General features: G+C 43.4%; 1 protein-coding gene across 4 annotated transcripts in view; it reads right to left on the bottom strand.

The window, feature by feature from the left end:
• LOC135542343 (serine/threonine-protein kinase 4-like) overlaps positions 1-19,510 on the bottom strand; it is a 67,775-nt gene extending 48,265 nt beyond the window's left edge. For 2 of the 4 annotated variants that reach the window (XM_064969242.1, XM_064969240.1), the window contains exons 1-3: positions 19,184-19,510; positions 17,711-17,938; positions 6,254-6,334 (exon numbers count right to left, since the gene is read on the bottom strand). In XM_064969242.1, the coding sequence (XP_064825314.1) occupies positions 6,254-6,334; positions 17,711-17,793 (164 nt within the window). In that variant the 5' untranslated portion in view covers positions 17,794-17,938; positions 19,184-19,510. Of the gene's footprint in view, positions 1-3,622; positions 3,759-6,253; positions 6,338-17,710; positions 17,939-19,183 lie in introns of those variants that run through there. The other 2 variants (XM_064969241.1, XM_064969243.1) reach the window with 2 other exon arrangements.

The following is a 19,510-nucleotide window of genomic DNA, read 5'->3' as shown; positions in this document are numbered from 1 at the left end:
GCGACAGTGATTTTTAACACTGAGTCCGAGCCATTAACCTGGGTACCGGCAGCAGGAGTGCAGCAGAGTCCTGAGACCACGCATGTTGAGTAAGCGTGGAGGGAAATATCATACACATTTCTCTATTGTTCCTGGGTGCTGGTGGGAGAAATGGACCAGAGAGGATGGTGATAGCGGCTCAGATGAGAGACTCGTGTACGTGGGAAAAACGGATGTATCTATTTGGATATTGAAATCGGGACAGTATCAAAGGCCATCAAATGTGACAGGCAAGAGTTACATGTGCCGTTGGGAAGATGAACTGTGACGCTATCTGAAGAAAACTGGCTAGAATGATAAGTGAGGGAGAAGGGGGGGTCTACACACTGCAAACAATTTAGACTAAGTATGCACTGAGATACCGATCTTTCATTAACAGTGTTGGATTCGGGGTAAACTTTGAACATTGAGATATTAAAGACATGATAGATCAGACGCATAGTATATAAAGGAGTGAGAAGTTAATGGTTCTCTGTAGTAAGACAGAGTGGCTGTAGAATGTGCTGGGTGGACGGGAGGAAGTCATGGGAATGCGATAGGTGATTCGAGAGGCCATCTGTGGATTCGGCGAAGGAGGGGTTGAGGTAAGGAGGTCAGGTCAGATCCCCTGAAGGGGGATTTATTATCCCGTTACCCTCTTCCTGTTGAACCATAAGATACAAGGTTTGGAGAGGAGGGGTGTTGAAAGTGGAGTATATATACACTTGTGATGATGGGAACATGTCTTAGTCTGAATTACAGCAGTAACGACCCTTTGGGAAGAATTAAACTTGGTTAAGCTTCTCTAGTGTCCTTGAGTTATTTACTCTGAAACATTAGAACCTAACTCCAGGCCACTTGCGACAGGAAAACAGGGGAGCTGTAATGAGAAGAGTTCTTACTGGGCAAAAAAAGGTACTGTTTATAAATGTACATTCCAACAGAGATGATGTGTGCTAAGTTGAGGAGCTTGAAAATCGAGTCATAAAGTCAAAGTAAGCACTAAGGACTGTCATTCAGAATTTGGGTTGGATAATTTATAAAATATTTTTGTTATAATTTGGATACATCAAGAGAGTTGCTTTCAAATGGTGAGGGGTGGGGGCATTGCTCAAATTTATTAGGCCTAGGGAGGATCTAGAAACCATATCTTTAAGTATCCTCTGGCAGGGAGGTTATTAGAGAATTTACTGGATGATAGCTTGGGTCAACCATGAAGGTTTTTTCATTTTCTTTTGTTTTCCCATGTCATCATAATTTTAATGTTAAATAACATCAATACATATAGATTGCTGGATGATATGGTTCATGGCTCATAGTCTGTTTGCGATAACACCCAAGGATGAAAATGAAGGAGAGGGTATGGAGACCAGCATCACATGGGCATAGAACGTAACGGATGGACGGTTCTTTCCCTAGTTTTAGTAACATCAAGAGAGGGGGGAGTTATTAAACATACTTTTTCCCCCCTCTTTCCTTTTTAATGTTTTTAGGTTTCGTGGAACATAAGAGTGATCATTGTTCTAGAGGAGGGACTGATGTATATTGACTAATTATTTGAGAATGTTTTAGTATGTTTATAACTTTATAAGTACATTAGGAGTAGTGACCATTGTGTTACGGGTTAGGTAGAATAGTATCTGAGGTAGAAGGCGAGGTACACATGAGGCCTGTGGTTGAGACAAAATGTTTACATAGGGCAGTTAAGATGGGATGGAATGTGTTTGTGGTGATCTGTTGGGGCTCATAAATTAAGGTTGTGGTGATAGAGGGGTATCATTCCCAGAGACTATGTATATTGTTACAGGAAATAGCTCATAGGAGGGAGGACAGCTAACTGTGCAATATTGGGACTATGAAGTTAAATTGAAAGTTACACATACCCAGATCATGGTGAGAGTAGAAGAGATAGTGTTGGCATTTCAGACACCATAGTAAACTTTCAAGAAACCTGTGACTCAAGAGTTTTGTTAGATTGCATATACTTCCAACTCATTAAAATCGCTTTCCCAATTTCGAACAGCCGGCAAACACTTGACAGATTACATGCATCAGGTATTCTCACGGCAGTCACTGTAGGGACAGTAATTGAAAGAGGCTATAGTCATGGGCCATGTTAGTAGTAGTAGGGGTTACTTTTGTTGGGTTCTGAGAATATGAAATACACTTTTGTCAGAGGGAGTGCTGAAGTTTAGGGGGTCTTCACCAGAAGTTAAGGGTTATAGGAGGAAGGTATATAGTGGGTGCAACTAAGCTTGGAATGTGTTGAGTGCAAGGAAGTGATTACACGTGGCAGGCATTGAGAAGGGGAGAGAGCCGGGGATTGAGGTCAGTTCGCCTTAAGGGAGAAATAAAAACATTTATGGTCTGTATCACTTAGTGTTCTACCTAGCAGTAAAGAACAATGTACAGATGTGTAGGAGGATACTCAGCCTATGAGAAATGGTTAAATATCAGCGCTTGTGTGAAAATGTCTTTGTCTGATGCAGCCGTATTGAATAAACTTGGTTAAGCTTTCATAGTGTCCGTAGAAGAACACTTTAGTAGCATTGTTGGGATATCAGTTTATGAGGACTCATGCCACATGGAATTGGTAGCTGGTAATTGGGAGACCGATGAGTAATTTGGCCATAAGGGGGGAGTCTATGTATGTTGTCAGGACGTAACCCATGCATCGCAGTGTGTATATCCTCAGGTGAAAGCAGCACATGAGGAACAGGAGATAACCGAGGGCACGGACTGAATTCTGGAGATTGATTGTACATCAAGATACACCAGGTGGGGGTGTTGGGACAGCGTTGGTCTGGTCCACACACAGTACTCCTTATAGCACCTGCAGCGGTGAAGATCGTCATGTCTCTCCTCAGTGGATGCATAGTTCTCACGAGATGTAAGGTTCAGCTGAATAATGGGTGAGCTTGAAAACGCCATGACAGAGGAAGCGGAGCTAAAGAGAGAGAGACTAGAGACTAGCTACTTTAAACATCGTAGTTGGGTTAGCTGCTGTATTGGTTAATGCATCACATGAAAAGCATAGATGTTGGGGTAATCGTATTCTAAACAACATTTTGAAGGCATAGATGTGAAAGTCGGCAGGGTAGCCTAGTGGTTAGCGCATTGGACTAGTAACCGAAAGGTTGCAAGTTCGAATCCCAGAGCTGACAAGGTACAAATCTGTTGTTCTGCCCCTGAACAGGCAGTTAACCCACTGTTCCTAGGCAGTTATTGAAAATAAGAATTTGTTCTTAACTGACCTGCCTAATTAAATAAAGGTAAAATAAAAAAAAGTCTATACAGTGCTGAGTTACCTGAAGTGGATGTAGCGTTGATTAGAGTTAAGCACTTGTCTCAGGTAATGTGCCTATCAGGTGTCAAAGGAGAGGTGGGGAGCAAAGTGAGAATAACTTGGCTTGGGAACACCTCTTGGATCCAGTGGTCTAACGGGGAAGACTGGGCCAAAGCATAAGGTGGCTTTTTAGGGCTTTCATTTTTGTCGAACTCAGCAGAAAAGTATTCTGAAGGCATAGTCAGGTGAATAGAGAATGAGAATTGTCATGTTATTAAACTTTGGGTTTGCATGCATATATAATTATGCATAGCTTACCACATTGTTAATACCGTTATGTTTTGTGTTTCTCGTTGCGTTGCAAGTCTTGTGCTATAACTCTCTTAGGAACCAGAAGGAGAATGTTGAACTGGGAGAAGTCAACGGATCCAGTGGACACGTTATTATCAGTGTTCTATGAGAGATGGAAATAAGATTGTGTGATCATAGAACAGAGGCCATAAGTCTCTGAGAATGTAAACCTCACTGTGAATGCTATGTTAATTTTGTGTTCATGTTTTATTATCATTGTTTGTCCATTTACAAGTAATTTACAAGTTTATTTGCAGTTTTAGTCAGAAGTTTACATACACCTTAGCCAAATACATTTAAACTATTTGGCTAAGTTTAAATGTAAGTCTTTCACAATTCCTGACATTTAAAATATCAGAATAATAGTAGAGAGAATTATTTATTTCAGCTTTTATTTATTTCACCACATTCCCTGTGGGTCAGAAGTTTACATACACTCAATTAGTATTTGGTAGCATTGCCTTTAAACTGTTTAACTTGGGTCAAACGTTTTGGGTAGCCTTCCACAAGCTTCCCACAATAAGTTGGGTGAATTTTGGCCCATTCCTCCTGACAGAGCTGGTGAAACTGAGTCAGGTTTGTAGGCCTTCTTGCTCGCACAAGCTTTTTCAGTTCTGCGCACAAATGTTCTATAGGATTGAGGTCTGGGCTTTGTGATGGCCACTCCAATACCTTGACTTTGTTGTCCTTAAGCTATTTTGCCAAAAATTTGAAAGTATGCTTGGGGTCATTGTCCATTTGGAAGACCCATTCGCAACCAAGTTTTAACTTCCTGACTGTTGTCTTGAGATGTTGCTTATATATCCACAATTTTACTCCCTCATGACGCCATCTATTTTGTGAAGTGCACCAGTCCCTCCTGCAGCAATGCACCCCCACACCATGACGCTACCACTCCCGTACTTCGGTTGGGATGGTGTTCTTTGGCTTGCAAGCCTCCCCCTTTTTCCTTCCAAACATAACAATGGCCAAACAGTTCCATTTTAGTTTCATCACACCCGAGGACATTTCTCAAAAAAGTATGATCTTTGTCCCCATGTGCAGTTGCAAACCGTAGTCTGGCTTGTTTTGGAGCAGTGGCTTCTTCCTTGCTGAGCAGCCTTTCAGGTTACATCAATATAGGACTCGTTTTACTGTGGATATAGATACTATTGTACCCGTTTCCTCCAGCATCTTCACAAGGTTCTTTTCTGTTGTTCTGGGATTGATGATTTGTACTATTTGCAACAAAGAACACATCTCCTTCCTGAGCGGTATGACGGCTGTGTGGTCCCATGGTGTTTATATTTGCGTACTATTGTTTGTACAGATGAACATACCTTCATCTGGTACCTTCAGGCATTTGGAAATTGCTCCCAAGGAAGAACCAGACTTGTGGAAGTCTACAATGTTTTTTCTGAGGTCTTGGCTGATTTCTTTTAATTTTCCAATGATGTCAAGCAAAGAGGCACTGAGTTTCAAGGTAGGCCTTGAAATACATCCACAGGTACACCTCCAATTGACTCACAATCATGTCAATTAGCCTTTTAGAAGCTTCTAAAGCCATGACATCATTTTATGGAATTTTCCAACCTGTTTAAAGGCACAGTCAACTTAGTGTATGTAAACTTCTGACCCACTGGAATTGTGATACAGTGAATTATAAGTGAAATAATCTGTCTGTAAACAATTGTTGGAAAAATTACTTGTGTCATGCACAAAGTAGATGTACTAACAGACTTGCCAAAACTATAGTTTGTTAACAAGAAGTTTGTGGAGTGGTTGAAAAACGAATTTTAATAACTCTAACCTAAGTGTATGTAAACTTCCGACTTCAACTGTAAATTGAACAGTAGGAAGGTATTGTTCAGGAGGGACTGTTGGGTTCTGAGAATATGAAATATACGTATTCATGTCACTGAGGGAGAGCTTAGGTTTAGAGGGTCGACACCAGAAGTTAATGGTTATCTGTAGGAGGAAGGTATATAGTGTGTGAAATTAAACTTGGAATGTGCAGGGAAGCGATCACGTGGCAGGCATTAATAAGGGCAGAGAGCCATGGATTAGTGATGAAGGGGATCGAGGCCAGGTCACGTTAAGGGAGAAAGAAAAGTTTATGTCCGTATTACTTAGTTTCATGCCTAGCAGTAAAGATACCATGTTTGTTCAGATGGGCAGGAGGAGACTCAGCCTAGGAGAAAGGGTTAAAAAATATCAATTTTGTGTGAAAATGTTTGTCTAATGCAGGTGTTTTGATCCTATTGGAAGAATAAACTTGGTTGTGCTTTGACAGTGTCCGTAGAGTTTTTACTCTGAAAACTAGAACCTAACATCAGTAAGGAGCAGTACAGTGACTCGTGCAGCACAACTTACTCATACACCGATCAGCTGTCATTTATGACGCAACACAAGAGGGCATGTTAATCACAAACACTAACAAAGTTGAGTAACAGGAAACAAGGAAGCAGCTTGATGCTTGAGTGACACGTATGACGTGGTGTTATGTTGCTCTTCTTCCTTGAGTCTAATGTAAGTCAGAGAGATATAGCGGTGCTTCTCAGAACTGAAACATGGCATTTCAGCCCCAACTGTCCATAACAAAACACGTCCAGGACTCACCCTTCACCAAGTTTCTCTAGCACATCAAAGACTTCCTCTGGCTGCTTGGTTAAACTGTCTTCACTGAGCTTCTTTAGCTGCCTGTAGGGTGGAGAAAGTTTCAAATTGTTATTAGTCATATGTACAGGATACACATGGTGTTCAATTGAAATGCTTACTTGCAGGTTCCTCCTCGACAAAGCAACAACAAGAAATAAAAGATACAAAGTAAATGGCTCAGTATAAATAGATTAAACATTTTATCATAAGTATAATACCGGAAGGAACAAATAATTTACATGTGTTTTTGGCAAGGGGGGATTGGAGGGAAAGTGTTAATTTTGCAATCATAATAAGAGTCCGGTAGCAGCAGCTGTGATGGGTGTATTGCCTGAATGTATGTGTGTGTGTGTGTAAACTCAGCAAAAAAAAAGAAACATCCCTTTTTAGGACCCTGTCTTTCAAAGACAATTAGTAAAAATCCAAATAACTTCACAGCTCTTCATTGTAAAGGGTTTAAACACTGTTTCCCATGTTTCCTCAATGAACCATAAAACATGTATGAACATGCACCTGTGGAACAGAAGTTAAGACTAACAGCTTACCAACAGGTAGGTAATTAAGGTCACAGTTATGAAAACTTAGGACACTAAAGAAGCCTTTCTATTGACTCACCAAAAGAAAGATGCCCAGGGTCCCTGCTCCTCTGCGTGAACGTGCCTTAGGCATGCTGCAAGGAGGCATGAGGACTGCAGATGTGGACAGGGCAATACATTGCAATGTCCATACTGTGAGATGCCTAAGACAGCACTACAAGGAGGCAAGACGGACAGCTGATCATCCTCGCAGTGGCAGACCACGCCTAACACCTGCACAGGATAGGTACATCCAAACATCACACCTGTGGGACAGGTACATGATGGCAATAATAACTGCCTGAGTTACACAAAAAACGCACAATCCCTCCATGAGTGCTCAGACTGTCCGCAACAGGCCTGTTGTAAGACAGGTCCTCACCATACATCACCGGCAACAACGTCGCCTATGGGCACAATCCCACCGTCGCTGGACCAGACAGGACTGGCAAAAAGTGCTCTTCAATGACAAGTCGCGGTTTAGTCTCACCAGGGGTGATGGTCGGACCCGTGTTTATCGTCGAAGGAATGAGCGTTACACCGAGGCCTGTACTCTAGAGCGGGATCGATTTGGAGCTGGTGGGTCCGTCAAGGTCTGGGGTGGCGTGTCACACGCTGTGCGTTACAGTGAAGACATCCTCCTCCCTCATGTGGTACCCTTCCTGCAGGCTCATCCTGACATGACCCTCCAGCATTACAATGCCACCAGCCATACTGCTCGTTCTGTGCGTGATTTCCTGCAAAACAGGAGTGTTAGTGTTCTGCCATGGCCAGCGAAGAGCCCGGATCTCAATCCCATTTAGCACATCTGGGACCGTTTGGATCGGAGGGAGGACACACCACTGGGGGGCCCCTATGTTAAGAGTCAGTGGAGAGGAGGTGTTGTTGCCAATCCTCACAGCCTGTGGTCTGCCCGTCAGGAAATTCAGGATCGTTATAGAGGGCGGTGTCCAGACCAAGGGTTCTGAGCTTGGAGGGAACAACAGTGTTGAATACTGAACAGTAGTAAATGAACAGCATTCTCACATAGGTGTTCCTCATGTCCGGATGTGTTATGGCAGTGTGAACAGCGATAAAAATGGCATCTTCCATGGATCTGTTGGAGCGACAGGCAAATTATAGCAAGTCCAGTTTGCCCGGCATGCTGGACTTGATGTGGGAAATGACCAGCCTCTCAAAGCACTTCATTATGACTGGGGTGAGTGAGAAGGGGCAATGGTCATTTGGGCATGTCATCTTGTTTTTCATTGGTGGTTTCCTTGAAGCAGGTTTGGACTACAGCCTGGGACAGGGAAAGTTTGAAGATGTCCAAGAAGACGTCAGCCAGCTGGTCAGCACACACACTGAGGACGCGTCAGGGATGCCATCTGGGCCAGCGGCTTTGTGAGTATTCAATTAAAAGTTTTCCGGAGCATGCCCAGGCGTTGTAGGGAGTTCATACAGGCACGTGGAGGCCACGCACACTACTGAGCCTCCTTTTGACTTGTTTTAAGGACATTACATCAAAGTTGGATCAGCCTGTAGTGTGGTTTTCCACTTTAATTTTGAGCGTGACTCCAAATCCAGACCTCCATGGGTTGATAAATTTGATTTCCATTGATCATTTTTGTGTGATTTTGTTGTCAGCACATTCAACTATGTAAAGAAAAAAGTATTTAATAAGAATATTTAATTCTTTCAGGTCTAGGATATGTTATTTTAGTGTTCCCTTTATTTGTTTGAGCTGTGTATTTTACCTCTTGGTGATGTAATTCAGAATGTTAACTTTCACTGCTATGCGGATGACACACAGCTGTACATTTAAATGAAACACAAAATTGCCCTCGCTGGAAGCCTGTTTCAGACATAAGGAAGTGGATGGCTGCAAATGTTCTACTTTTAAACTTGGACAAAACAGAGATGCTAGTTGTAGGTCCAAAGAAACAAATAGATCTTCTGTTGAATCTGACAATTAATCTTGATTGTTGTACAGTTGTCTCAAATAAAACTGAAGGACCTCGGCGATCTCTCTTTTGACGAACATATCAAGACTGTTTCAAGAACAGCTTTTTCCATCTACATAACATTTCAAAAATCTGAAACTTTCTGTCCAAAAATGATGCAGAAAAATTCATCCATGCTTTTGTCACTTCTAGGTTAGACTACTGCAATGCTCTGCTTTCCGGCTACCTGGATAAAGCACTAAATAAACTTCAGTTAAACTTCAGTTAAACTTCACGGCTGCTAGAATCTTGACTAGAACCAAAAATGATGATCATATTACTCCAGTGCTAGCCTCTCTACACTGACTTTCTGTTGAGGCAAGGCCTGATTTCAAGGTTTTACTGCTAACCTACAAAGCATTGCATGGGCTTGCTCCTACCGATCATTCCAATTTGGTCCTGCCGTACATACCTACACGTACGCTACAGTCACAAGACGCAGGCCTCCAAATTGTTGCTAGAATTTCTAAGCAAACAGCTGGAGGCAGGGCTTTCTCCTATAGAGCTCCATTTTTATGGAATGGTCTGCCTACCCATGTGATAGACGCAGACGCAGACTCGGTCTCAACCTTAAAATCTTTATTGAAGACTCATCTCTTCAGTAGGTCCTATGATTGAGTGTAGTCTGGCCCAGGAGTGTGACGGTGAATGAAAAGGCACTGGAGCAACGAACCGCCCTTGCTCTCTCTGCCTGGCTGGTTCCACTGTCTTCACTGGGATTCTCTGCCTGTAACCCTATTACAGGGGCTGAGTCACTGGCTTACTGGTGCTCTTCCATGCTGTCCCTAGGAGGGATGCGTCACTTGATTGGGTTGAGTCACTGATGTGATCTTCCTGTCTAGGTTGGCCCCCCCTTGGGTTGTTCCGTGGCGGAGATCTTTGTGGGCTGTACTCTGCCTAGTCTCAGGATGGTAAGGTGGTGGTTGAAGGTATCCCTTTAGTGGTGTGGAGGCTGTGCTTTGGCAAAGTGGGTGGGATTATATCCGGCCTGTTTGGCCCTGTCTGGGGGTATCGTCGGATGGGGCCAGAGTGTCTCCCGACCCCTCCTGTCTCAGTCTCCAGTATTTATGCTGCAGTAGTTTGTGTAGGGGGCTAGGGTCAGTCTGTTATATTTGGAGAATTTCTCCTGTCTTATCCGGTGTCCTGTGTGAATTTAAGTATGCTCTCGCTAATTCTCTTTCTTTCTTTCTTTCTTTCTTTCTCTTGGAGGACCATGCCTCAGGACTATCTGGCCTGATGACTTCTTTCTGTCCCCTGTCCATGCTGCTGCTCCAGTTTAAACTGTTCTGTCTGCGGCTATGGAACCCTGACCTGTTCACCGGACGTGCTGCCTGTCCCAGACCTGCTGTTTTCAACTCTCTCGAGACCGCAAGAGCGGTAGAGATACTCTGAATGATCAGCTATGAAAAGCCAACTTACATTTACTCCTGAGGTGCTGACCTGTTGCACCCTCAACAACCACTGTGATTATTATTATTTGACCCTGCTGGTCATCTATGAACATTTGAACATCTTGGCCATATTCTGTTATAATCTCCACCTGGCACAGCCAGAAGAGGACTGCCCACCCTTCATAGCCTGGTTCATCTCTAGGTTTCTTCTTAGGTTCTGGCCTTTCTAGGGGAGTTTTTCCTAGCCACTGTGCTTCTACACCTGCAATGCTTGCTGTTTGGGGTTTTAGGCTGGGTTTCTGTACAGCACTTTGAGATATCAGCTGATGTCAGAAGGGCATTATAAAAAAAAAAATCTGTCTCGAATCGAGCATAGAATGTGTTGAGCTTGTCTGGGAGGGAGGCGTCGGTAGGCACCAGGCAGCTGGATTTGCATTTGCCCATGATAATCTGTAGTCCTTGCCACATGCCGAGTCAGTTGTCGAACATCAACTCAAGTTTGAGTCGGAGGTCTTTTTGCATCCCTAATGGGTTTGCAGAGCTCGTTCCTGCTTGCCTTGTACACATCGTGCACTACTGAGTCAGAGTTCTTTCTGATGACATTGAATGCTACAGTACGGGCTCTCAGCATGGTACGGATATCTCCGCTCATCCCATAGACATTAAAACTAGTAGATAGTGATAGGAATACGTGGATGACGTGAGCGCTGTCTTCAACTCCAGATGGTGCATGAAGCCGTAAGTATTTGAATTTGAAGCACGCCATATTACTGAGTGGGGCTGAATGGCACCAACAATGTTTTTGCTAAGGATCATGGTGAAAGTGGCCGTAACTAGCAAAGGATCACGGTCGATGCAGTCGTTTTCATTCTGCCTGAGAAAGTCAACCTTGTTTTAATGTCTATGAACCAGATGCTAGCCAACTGTTAAGCTTTTGCAGCAGAAGGTTAATTTCAAAGCTCAGCCTTACCAGGTCAACATTGTAATACAACACGGACTGTAAATATTAAGCATGACAATCAGAATTACAACTGACTACCAGAAAAAAATAAAGATTAGACTCCCTATCTATCTAGTCTAGACATCATATGACCATGATCCTTCCACCTGAAAATAAAAAGTTAATGGGCTACCATCACAACAACTGATCACAACTCAGTTTGGCTAGATTGAATTACCTCAGAATAAAGTGGACTAGCATATATATAAATAACAATTATTTCATCTCAATTCTGTATTTTTTTAATGATTTTAGTATATCATTTGTGAAACTGCAACGTCATCATAAATAAATTGAATTCTAAATGGATTAAATTTTAATCGCATACTAAATAGATATTTCAAAAACAGTGAGAGCCCATTACATCGCCATTCTCCGCACTGTCATCCTCCGTCAGCCCATAGACATTAAAACCATGTCAGCCCCATAGACATTGGTTCAGCCCATAAATCTCCACTTGACAGGCTCGTTGACAGGCTCGTTGACAGCACACCACACCCCCTTAGGTGCACTTGCAAAGAGCGTGCACAAGGGCGAGCCTCCTTGTACCTGCCGGCCCGTGATCGGTCTGTGTGACGATAATTGTACTAGTTCAAATGGATCACTATAATTACACGTCTCGATTTGTAGCAAACTTAAAAATAATAACTCACCGTGGGGATTGAACTTGATTATAAACACATTTTTGAGCACATTATTTTTTTTATGGTGGGAGGGGTTGGCTATCGTAAGTTGCATAAGCATTCTAGTACAGACCAGGGCTTTTGACAACACTAAGTTGCTAACACAGTAGCCGACAAGCATAGCTCATGGCTTCGAGCTGGCTTCAAGCTCCAGACCGGACACTGGAGGCCTGGTTCATCCAGGGATTTTGGTTGGGGTATGTCCAGATTGTTGTGCCCACAATAACATCAACACATTTCCTAATAAAGCCTGTGACTGAAGATGTTGATGAATGAGTCCTGAGTGGATGAATCTTTGAACATATTCCAATCAGTATTTTCAAAACAATCCCACAGCACCAAGTCTGCCTCCTCTATCCAGCACCTCGCTATTCTCTGTGTTGGTTGCTCCCTCTTGAGTTGCTGCTTGTAGGGCGGGAGTAGGAACACAGACGTGATCTGATTGGCCAAAGTGGGGGATGCTTTTTACGCATCACAGATGTTTGTATATACTGTACGTGATCCAGCATGACGGTACCTCTTGTGGGCCAGGATACATGTTGGTAATATTTTGGGAAAAATGTGCTTTAAACGTGCTTGGTTAAAGTCATCCACGACAATAGACTGCTTCCGGGGGAGAGGATTCTTGCTGGCTAACGATCTTGTTCAGTTTGTTGAGTGCCGCCTCGGTGTTTGCTTTTGCAGGTAAGTACACAGCTGTGATAATAACACACGTGAATGAACTCGGCATACAGTATAGTCGGGTCGGCATTTTTGCATCAGAAACTCCAGGTTGGGAGGACAAGAGCTTGAGATATTTTCAACTTTGGTACAGCAGGAATTGTTGATGAGGAAACATACTTCGACCTCCCAGTCTTACCAGAAGCCACCATTTGATCCGTACATCAAATGAAAAAGCAGTCTGGTAGAATAGCAGTGTTGAGCGTTTTGTCCGTAAGATCGGTCTCTGTAAAAACAAAGACATAGCATTCCCTGATGTCCTTCATCGATTGAAGACTTTCTCAGAGTTCAAAGTCTATTTTCCTGGGATTGAACATTAGACATCAGGATACTAGGAAGAGGAGCCAATCCTTACAGCCTAGCTTGGAGTCCCCCTTCCCTTCCTCTTCTTTGTCACCTACGTTGCCTTCTGTCTTCTTGTTCAGCAGCAACAGGTACGCCTGCTGTGCGGGGAACAAAGGAGTGAATGGGGCATTCCTGATCTGGGAGGCTGAGAAATACAGTTGAAGTCGGAAGTTTACATACACTTAAGTTGGATTCATTAAAACTCGTTTTTCAACGACAAATTTCTCATTCACAAACTATAGTTTTGGCAAGTCGGTTAGGACATCTACTTTGTGCATGACACAAGTAATTTTTCAAACAATTGTTTACAGACAGATTATTTCACTTATAATTAACTGTATCACAATTCCAGTGGGTCAGAAGTTTACATACACTGAGTTGACTGTGCCTTTAAACAGGTTGGGAAATTCCATAAAATTATGTCATGGTTTTAGAAGCATCTGATAGGCAAACTAACATAATTTTAGTCAATTGGAGGTGTACCTGTGGATGTATTGACATAATGGGAAAAACAAAAGAAATCAGCCAAGACCTCCACAAGTCTGGTTCATCCTTGGGAGCAATTTTCAAATGCCAAGGTACCACGTTCATCTGTACAAACAATAGTACGCAAGTACAAACACCATGGGACCACACAGCCGTCATACCGCTCAGGAAGGAGACACGTTCTGGCTCCTAGAGATGAACGTACTTTGTTGCGAAAAGTGCAAATCAATCCCTGAACAACAGCAAAGGACCTTGTGAAGATGCTGGAGGAAATGGGTACAAAAGTATCTATATCCACGAGTCCTACAGTGGGGCAAGAAAGTATTTAGTCAGCCACCAAATTGTGCAAGTTCTCCCACTTAAAAATAGGAGAAAGGCCTGTAATTTTCATCATAGGTACACTTCAACTATGACAGACAAAATTAGATTTTTTTTTATTTTAAATCACATTGTAGGAATTTTTATGAATTTATTTGCAAATTATGGTGGAAAATAAGTATTTGGTCACCTACAAACAAGCAAGATTTCTGGCACTCACAGACCTGTAACTTCTTTAAGAGGCTCCTCTGTCCTCCACTCGTTACCTGTATTAATGGCACCTGTTTGAACTTGTTATCAGTATAAAAGACACCTGTCCACAACCTCAAACAGTCACACTCCAAACTCCACTATGGCCAAGACCAAAGAGCTGTCAAAGGACACCAGAAACAACATTGTAGACCTGCACCAGGCTGGGAAGACAATCTGCAATAGGTAAGCAGCTTGGTTTGAAGAAATCAACTGTGGGAGCAATTATTAGGAAATGGCCACTGATAATCTCCCTCGATCTGTGGCTCCACGAAAGGTCTCACCCCGTGGGGTCAAAATGATCACAAGAACGGTGAGCAAAAATCCCAGAACCACACAGGGGACCTAGTGAATGACCTGCAGAGAGCTGGGACCAAAGTAACAAAGCCTACCATCAGTAACACACTACGCCGCCAGGGACTCAAATCCTGCAGTGCCAGACGTGTCCCCCTGCTTAAGCCAATACATGTCCAGGCCCATCTGAAGTTTGCTAGAGAACGTTTGGATGATCCAGAAGAAGATTCGGAGAATGTCATATGGTCAGATTAAAACAAAATAGAACTTTTTGGTAAAAACTCAACTCGTCGTGTTTGGAGGACAAAGAATGCTCAGTTGCATCCAAAGAACACCATATCTACTGTGAAGCATGGGGGTGGAAACATCATGCTTTTGGGGCTGTTTTTCTGCAAAGGGACCACAACGACTGATCCGTGTAAAGGAAAGAATGAATGGGGCCATGTATCGTGAGATTTTGAGTTAAAACCTCCTTCCATCAGCAAGGGCATTGAAGATGAAAAGTGGCTGGGTCTTTCAGCATGCCAATGATCCCAAACGCACCGCCCGGGCAACGAAGGAGTGTCTTCATAAGAAGCATTTCAAGGTCCTGGAGTGGCCTAGCCAGTCTCCAGATCTCAACCCCATAGAAAATCTTTGGAGGGAGTTGAAAGTCCGTGTTGCCTAGCAACAGCCCCAAAACATCACTGCTCTAGAGGAGATCTGCATGGAGGGATGGGCCAAAATACCAGCCACAGTGTCTGAAAACCTTGTGAAGACTTACAGAAAACATTTGACCTCTGTCATTGCCAACAAAGGGTATATAGCAAAGTATTGAGATAACAAAAGTTTATTGACCAAATACTTATTTTCCACCATAATTTGCAAATAAATGCATTAAAAATCCTACAACAAAATCATCTTTTTAAGTGGGAGAACTTGCACAATTGGTGGCTGACCAAATACTTTTTTGCCCACTGTATATATAAAGTCTGATTTGATAGAGCCGTCTGACTGAGCAGCAGCAGGCCCGTAATCATCCATTCAAAGAGCACTTTAGTGCATTTTGCCAGCAGCTCTTCGCAAGCACAGCGCTGTTTATGACTTCAAGCCTATCAGCCTAATGGCTGGTGTAACCAATGTGAAATGGCTAGCTCGTTAGCTGGGTGTGCGCTAATACCTTTTCAAATGTCACTCGCGTTTAGATTTGGAGTAGTTATTCCCATTGCGCTGCAAGGGCCGTGGATTTTGTGGAGCGATGGGTACAGAAGCTATACTGTTACACTGGCAATACTATAGTGCCTACAAGAACATCCAATAGTCAAAGGTATATGAAATACAAATGGTAGAGAGAAATAGTCCTATAAATACACTGCTCAAAAAAATAAAAGGGACACTAAAATAACACATCCTAGATCTGAATGAATGAAATATTCTTATAAAATACTTTTTTCTTTACATAGTTGAATGTGCTGACAACAAAATCACACAAATTATCAATGGAAATCAAATGTATCAACCCATGGAGGTCTGGATTTGGAGTGACACTCAAAATTCAAGTGGAAAACTACACTATAGGCTGATCCAACTTTGATGTAATGTCCTTAAAACAAGTCAAAATTAGGCTCAGTAGTGTGTGTGGCCTCCACGTGCCTGTATGACCTCACTAACAACACCTGTGCATGCTCCTGATGAGGTGGCGGATGGTCTCCTGAGGGATCTCCTCCCAGACCTGGACTAAAGCATCCGCCAACGTGGCGTTGGTGGATGGAGCGAGACATGATGTCCCAGATGTGATCAATTGGATTCAGGTCTGGGGAACGGGCGGGCCAGTCCATAGCATCAATGCCTTCCTCTTACAGGAACTGCTGACACACTTCAGCCACATGAGGTCTAGCATTGTCTTGCATTAGGAAGAACCCAGGGCCAACCGCACCAGCATATGGTCTCACAAGGGGTCTGAGGATCTCATCTCGGTACCTAATGGCAGTCAGGCCACCTCTGGCGAGCACATGGAGGGCTGTGCGGCCCCCCAAAGAAATGCCACCCCACACCATGACTGACCCACCACCAAACCGGTCATGCTGGAGGATGTTGCAGGCAGCAGAACGTTCTCCACGGCGTCTCCAGACTCTGTCACGTGCTCAGTGTGAACCTGCTTTCATTTGTGAAGAGCACAGGGCGCCAGTGGCGAATTTGCCAATCTTGGTGTTCTCTGGCAAATGCCAAACGTCCTGCACGGTGTTGGGCTGTAAGCACAACCCCCACCTGTAGACATCGGGCCCTCATACCACCCTCATGGAGTCTGTTTCTGACCGTTTGAGCAGACACATGCACATTTGTGGCCTGCTGGAGGTCATTTTGCAGGGCTCTGGCAGTGCTCCTCCTGCTCCTCCTTGCACAAAGGCTGAGGTAGCGGTCCTGCTGCTGGGTTGTTGCCCTCCTACGGCCTCCTCCACGTCTCCTGATGTACTGGCCTGTCTCCTGGTAGCGCCTCCATGCTCTGGACACTACGCTGACAGACACAACAAACCTTCTTGCCACAGCTCGCATTGATGTGCCATCCTGGATGAGCTGCACTACCTGAGCCACTTGTGTGGGTTGTAGACTCCGTCTCATGCTACCACTAGAGTGAAAGCACTGCCAGCATTCAAAAGTGACCAAAACATCAGCCAGGAAGCATAGGAACTGTGAAGTTACTGGCGAGGGGACGGTCTAAAGTTATACTGTTACACTGGCCTTCTATGCAGCATTGCAAAGAAAAAGCCATATCTGAGACTGGCTAATAAAAATAAAAGATTAAGATGGGCAAAAGAGCAGACACTGGACAGAGAAACTCTGCCGGAGTCGCTTCTTTACTGTTGACATTGAGATTGGTGTTTTGCGGGTACTATTTAATGAAGCTGGCAGTTGAGGACTTGTGAGGTGTCTGTTTCTCAAACCAGATACTCAACTTGTCTTAAAAAGGTCAGTTCTATTGGTTCTTTATTCAGGACAACAGTTTTCAGCTGTGCTAACAATTGCAAAAGGGTTTTCTAATGATCAATTAGCCTTTTAAAATTATAAACTTGGATTAGCTAACACAACATGCCATTGGAACACAGGAGTGATCGTTGCTGATAAAGTGCCTCTGTACGCCTATGTAGATATTCCATCAAAAATAAAAATCTGCCTTTTCCAGCTACAATGGTCATTTACAACATTTACAATGTCTACACTGTATTTCTGATCAATTTGATGTTATTTTAGCGGACAAAACATGTGCTTTTAAGATATAAGATATTAAAGTGACTAGAGTCAGTATATAGGCAGCAGCCTCTCTGTGTCAGTAACGGCCTTGAAATAGACGCTGTTTTTCAGTCTCTCGGTCCCATCTTTTGATGCACCTGTACTGACCTCGCATTCTGGATGGTAGCGGGGTGAACAGGCAGTGGCTCGGATGGTTGTCCTTGATGATCTTTTTGGCCTTCTTGTGACATCGGATGCTGTAGGTGTCCTGGAGGACAGGTAGTTTGCCCCCGGTGATTCGTTGTGCAGACTGCACCACCCTCTGGAGAGCCTTGCAGTTGCCGTACCAGGCGGTGGTACAGCCCGACAGGATGCTCTCAATTGTGATTCTAACATCTACTGACACAGGGGCGTGAATACTTCTATATATTTTTTTAATTTAACTAGGCAAGTCAGTTAGAACACAGTTTTAATTACAATGACGGCCTACCCCGGACAATTGTGTGTAGCCCCATCCCAATCATGACCGTATGTAATAGGGCCTGGATTCGAACCAGGGACTCTAGTGACACCTCTTGCACTGAGATACAGTGCCTTGGACTGCTGCGCCACTCAGGAGCCCCATATATAAATTACATTTCTGTATTTAATTTTCAGTAAATTTGATAACATCTGTTTTTACTTTGTCATTATTGGGTATAGTGTGTATATGGGTGAGAGAATTTTTTTTGATTTAATCCATTTTGAATTCAGGCTGTAACGCAAATTTATTTTGGAATAAGTCAAGGGGTATGAATACTTTCTTAAGGCACTGTATATCGTCAGTTATGTGTCCAATAATGTTGGCCTATGTGGTTGTGTCCCTTGTCACTCCTGCTACATTACAGCAGTGATCCACTAAATGAATAGGCAAGCTAATTTCGCCCTCATGTCGGTACTAGCAAGCACCCTATGTAGTGTTAGGTATCAACAGTCAATCTAGTAGGTGCTGGAAACTATAGTGAGCTTCCATTGGTCAATAGCAACGCGATGTCGCGAGAACAACTTTGGTCCACTCTTTCGCCCATGCTTGCATCGCCCAATGGTTTCCGCCCACGTCCCTTCTTTTAATTGAAAATTAATCGGGCTCCGTTGCTTCATAGCCCCCAGCGTGCCAAATCAAATGCATTTTTGCTGTTAGGTTAGTTGCTTGTCAACATTGTATAGCTATTAGCTTATGTACAGTAGGTAGTTAACACCATTTTCAGTTGACAGTAGGCATCAGGGAAGAGCAACTGTTGACCCAGTGTTCCCCAGCCCTGTCTTACCATCTCCAACCATAGGTGCGGAATGATAGAAGTTGGCAAAGACGACACAATCAGATCTGGAGCCAGGCAATGGTGTGCCATTTCAAACTATCTTCCTACAAATATATCTATGTGGTGCAATAACAGGTATGTTACACTAGCAGTAACAGCTAACTACCAAGCATGTAGACAGTTCGTTGATAACGTTGGAGCTTGGTAGTCTCTCCGCTGTAAGATGCTAGCTAGCTATGTTTCCCTTAGCTAGCTTATATTAACCCAACACGATCAGGCTAATATTCAAACTGGAGAAACAAACTTCTGCAGCCAATTTAACTAGGTTGTACGGATTCATTACCTGCGTGGGTGTGTCCTCATTTGTACTGTGTCCTTGTTCTCCATTGTTTTCTTCAAGATAGTTCACTTCTGTAAAGCTAGCCAGCGGCTCTTGCTGCGATGATACGCGTTTCTGAATGTTTTACAGTTGTCTCTCAACTTCTCATTCGTGTTTCATTGTGTAAAGCCAAGTTTCCAAAATCTGAAATTTTCCTTAAACTACTGGAATCTCATTCGTTGCCCCATCCTCCTCTGACCAGGCTGCTTTTGACTTTTTTGACAATTTGTAGCCAAGTGTCTTGACATTCAGTTAAAACCAGGAAGAACGTTTTGAGACTGGGCGCGGAAT

Source organism: Oncorhynchus masou, chromosome 6, assembly GCF_036934945.1.
Source record: "Oncorhynchus masou masou isolate Uvic2021 chromosome 6, UVic_Omas_1.1, whole genome shotgun sequence".
Lineage (NCBI taxonomy): Eukaryota > Metazoa > Chordata > Actinopteri > Salmoniformes > Salmonidae > Oncorhynchus > Oncorhynchus masou.
This window is presented reverse-complemented; position numbering and strand designations above follow the sequence as displayed.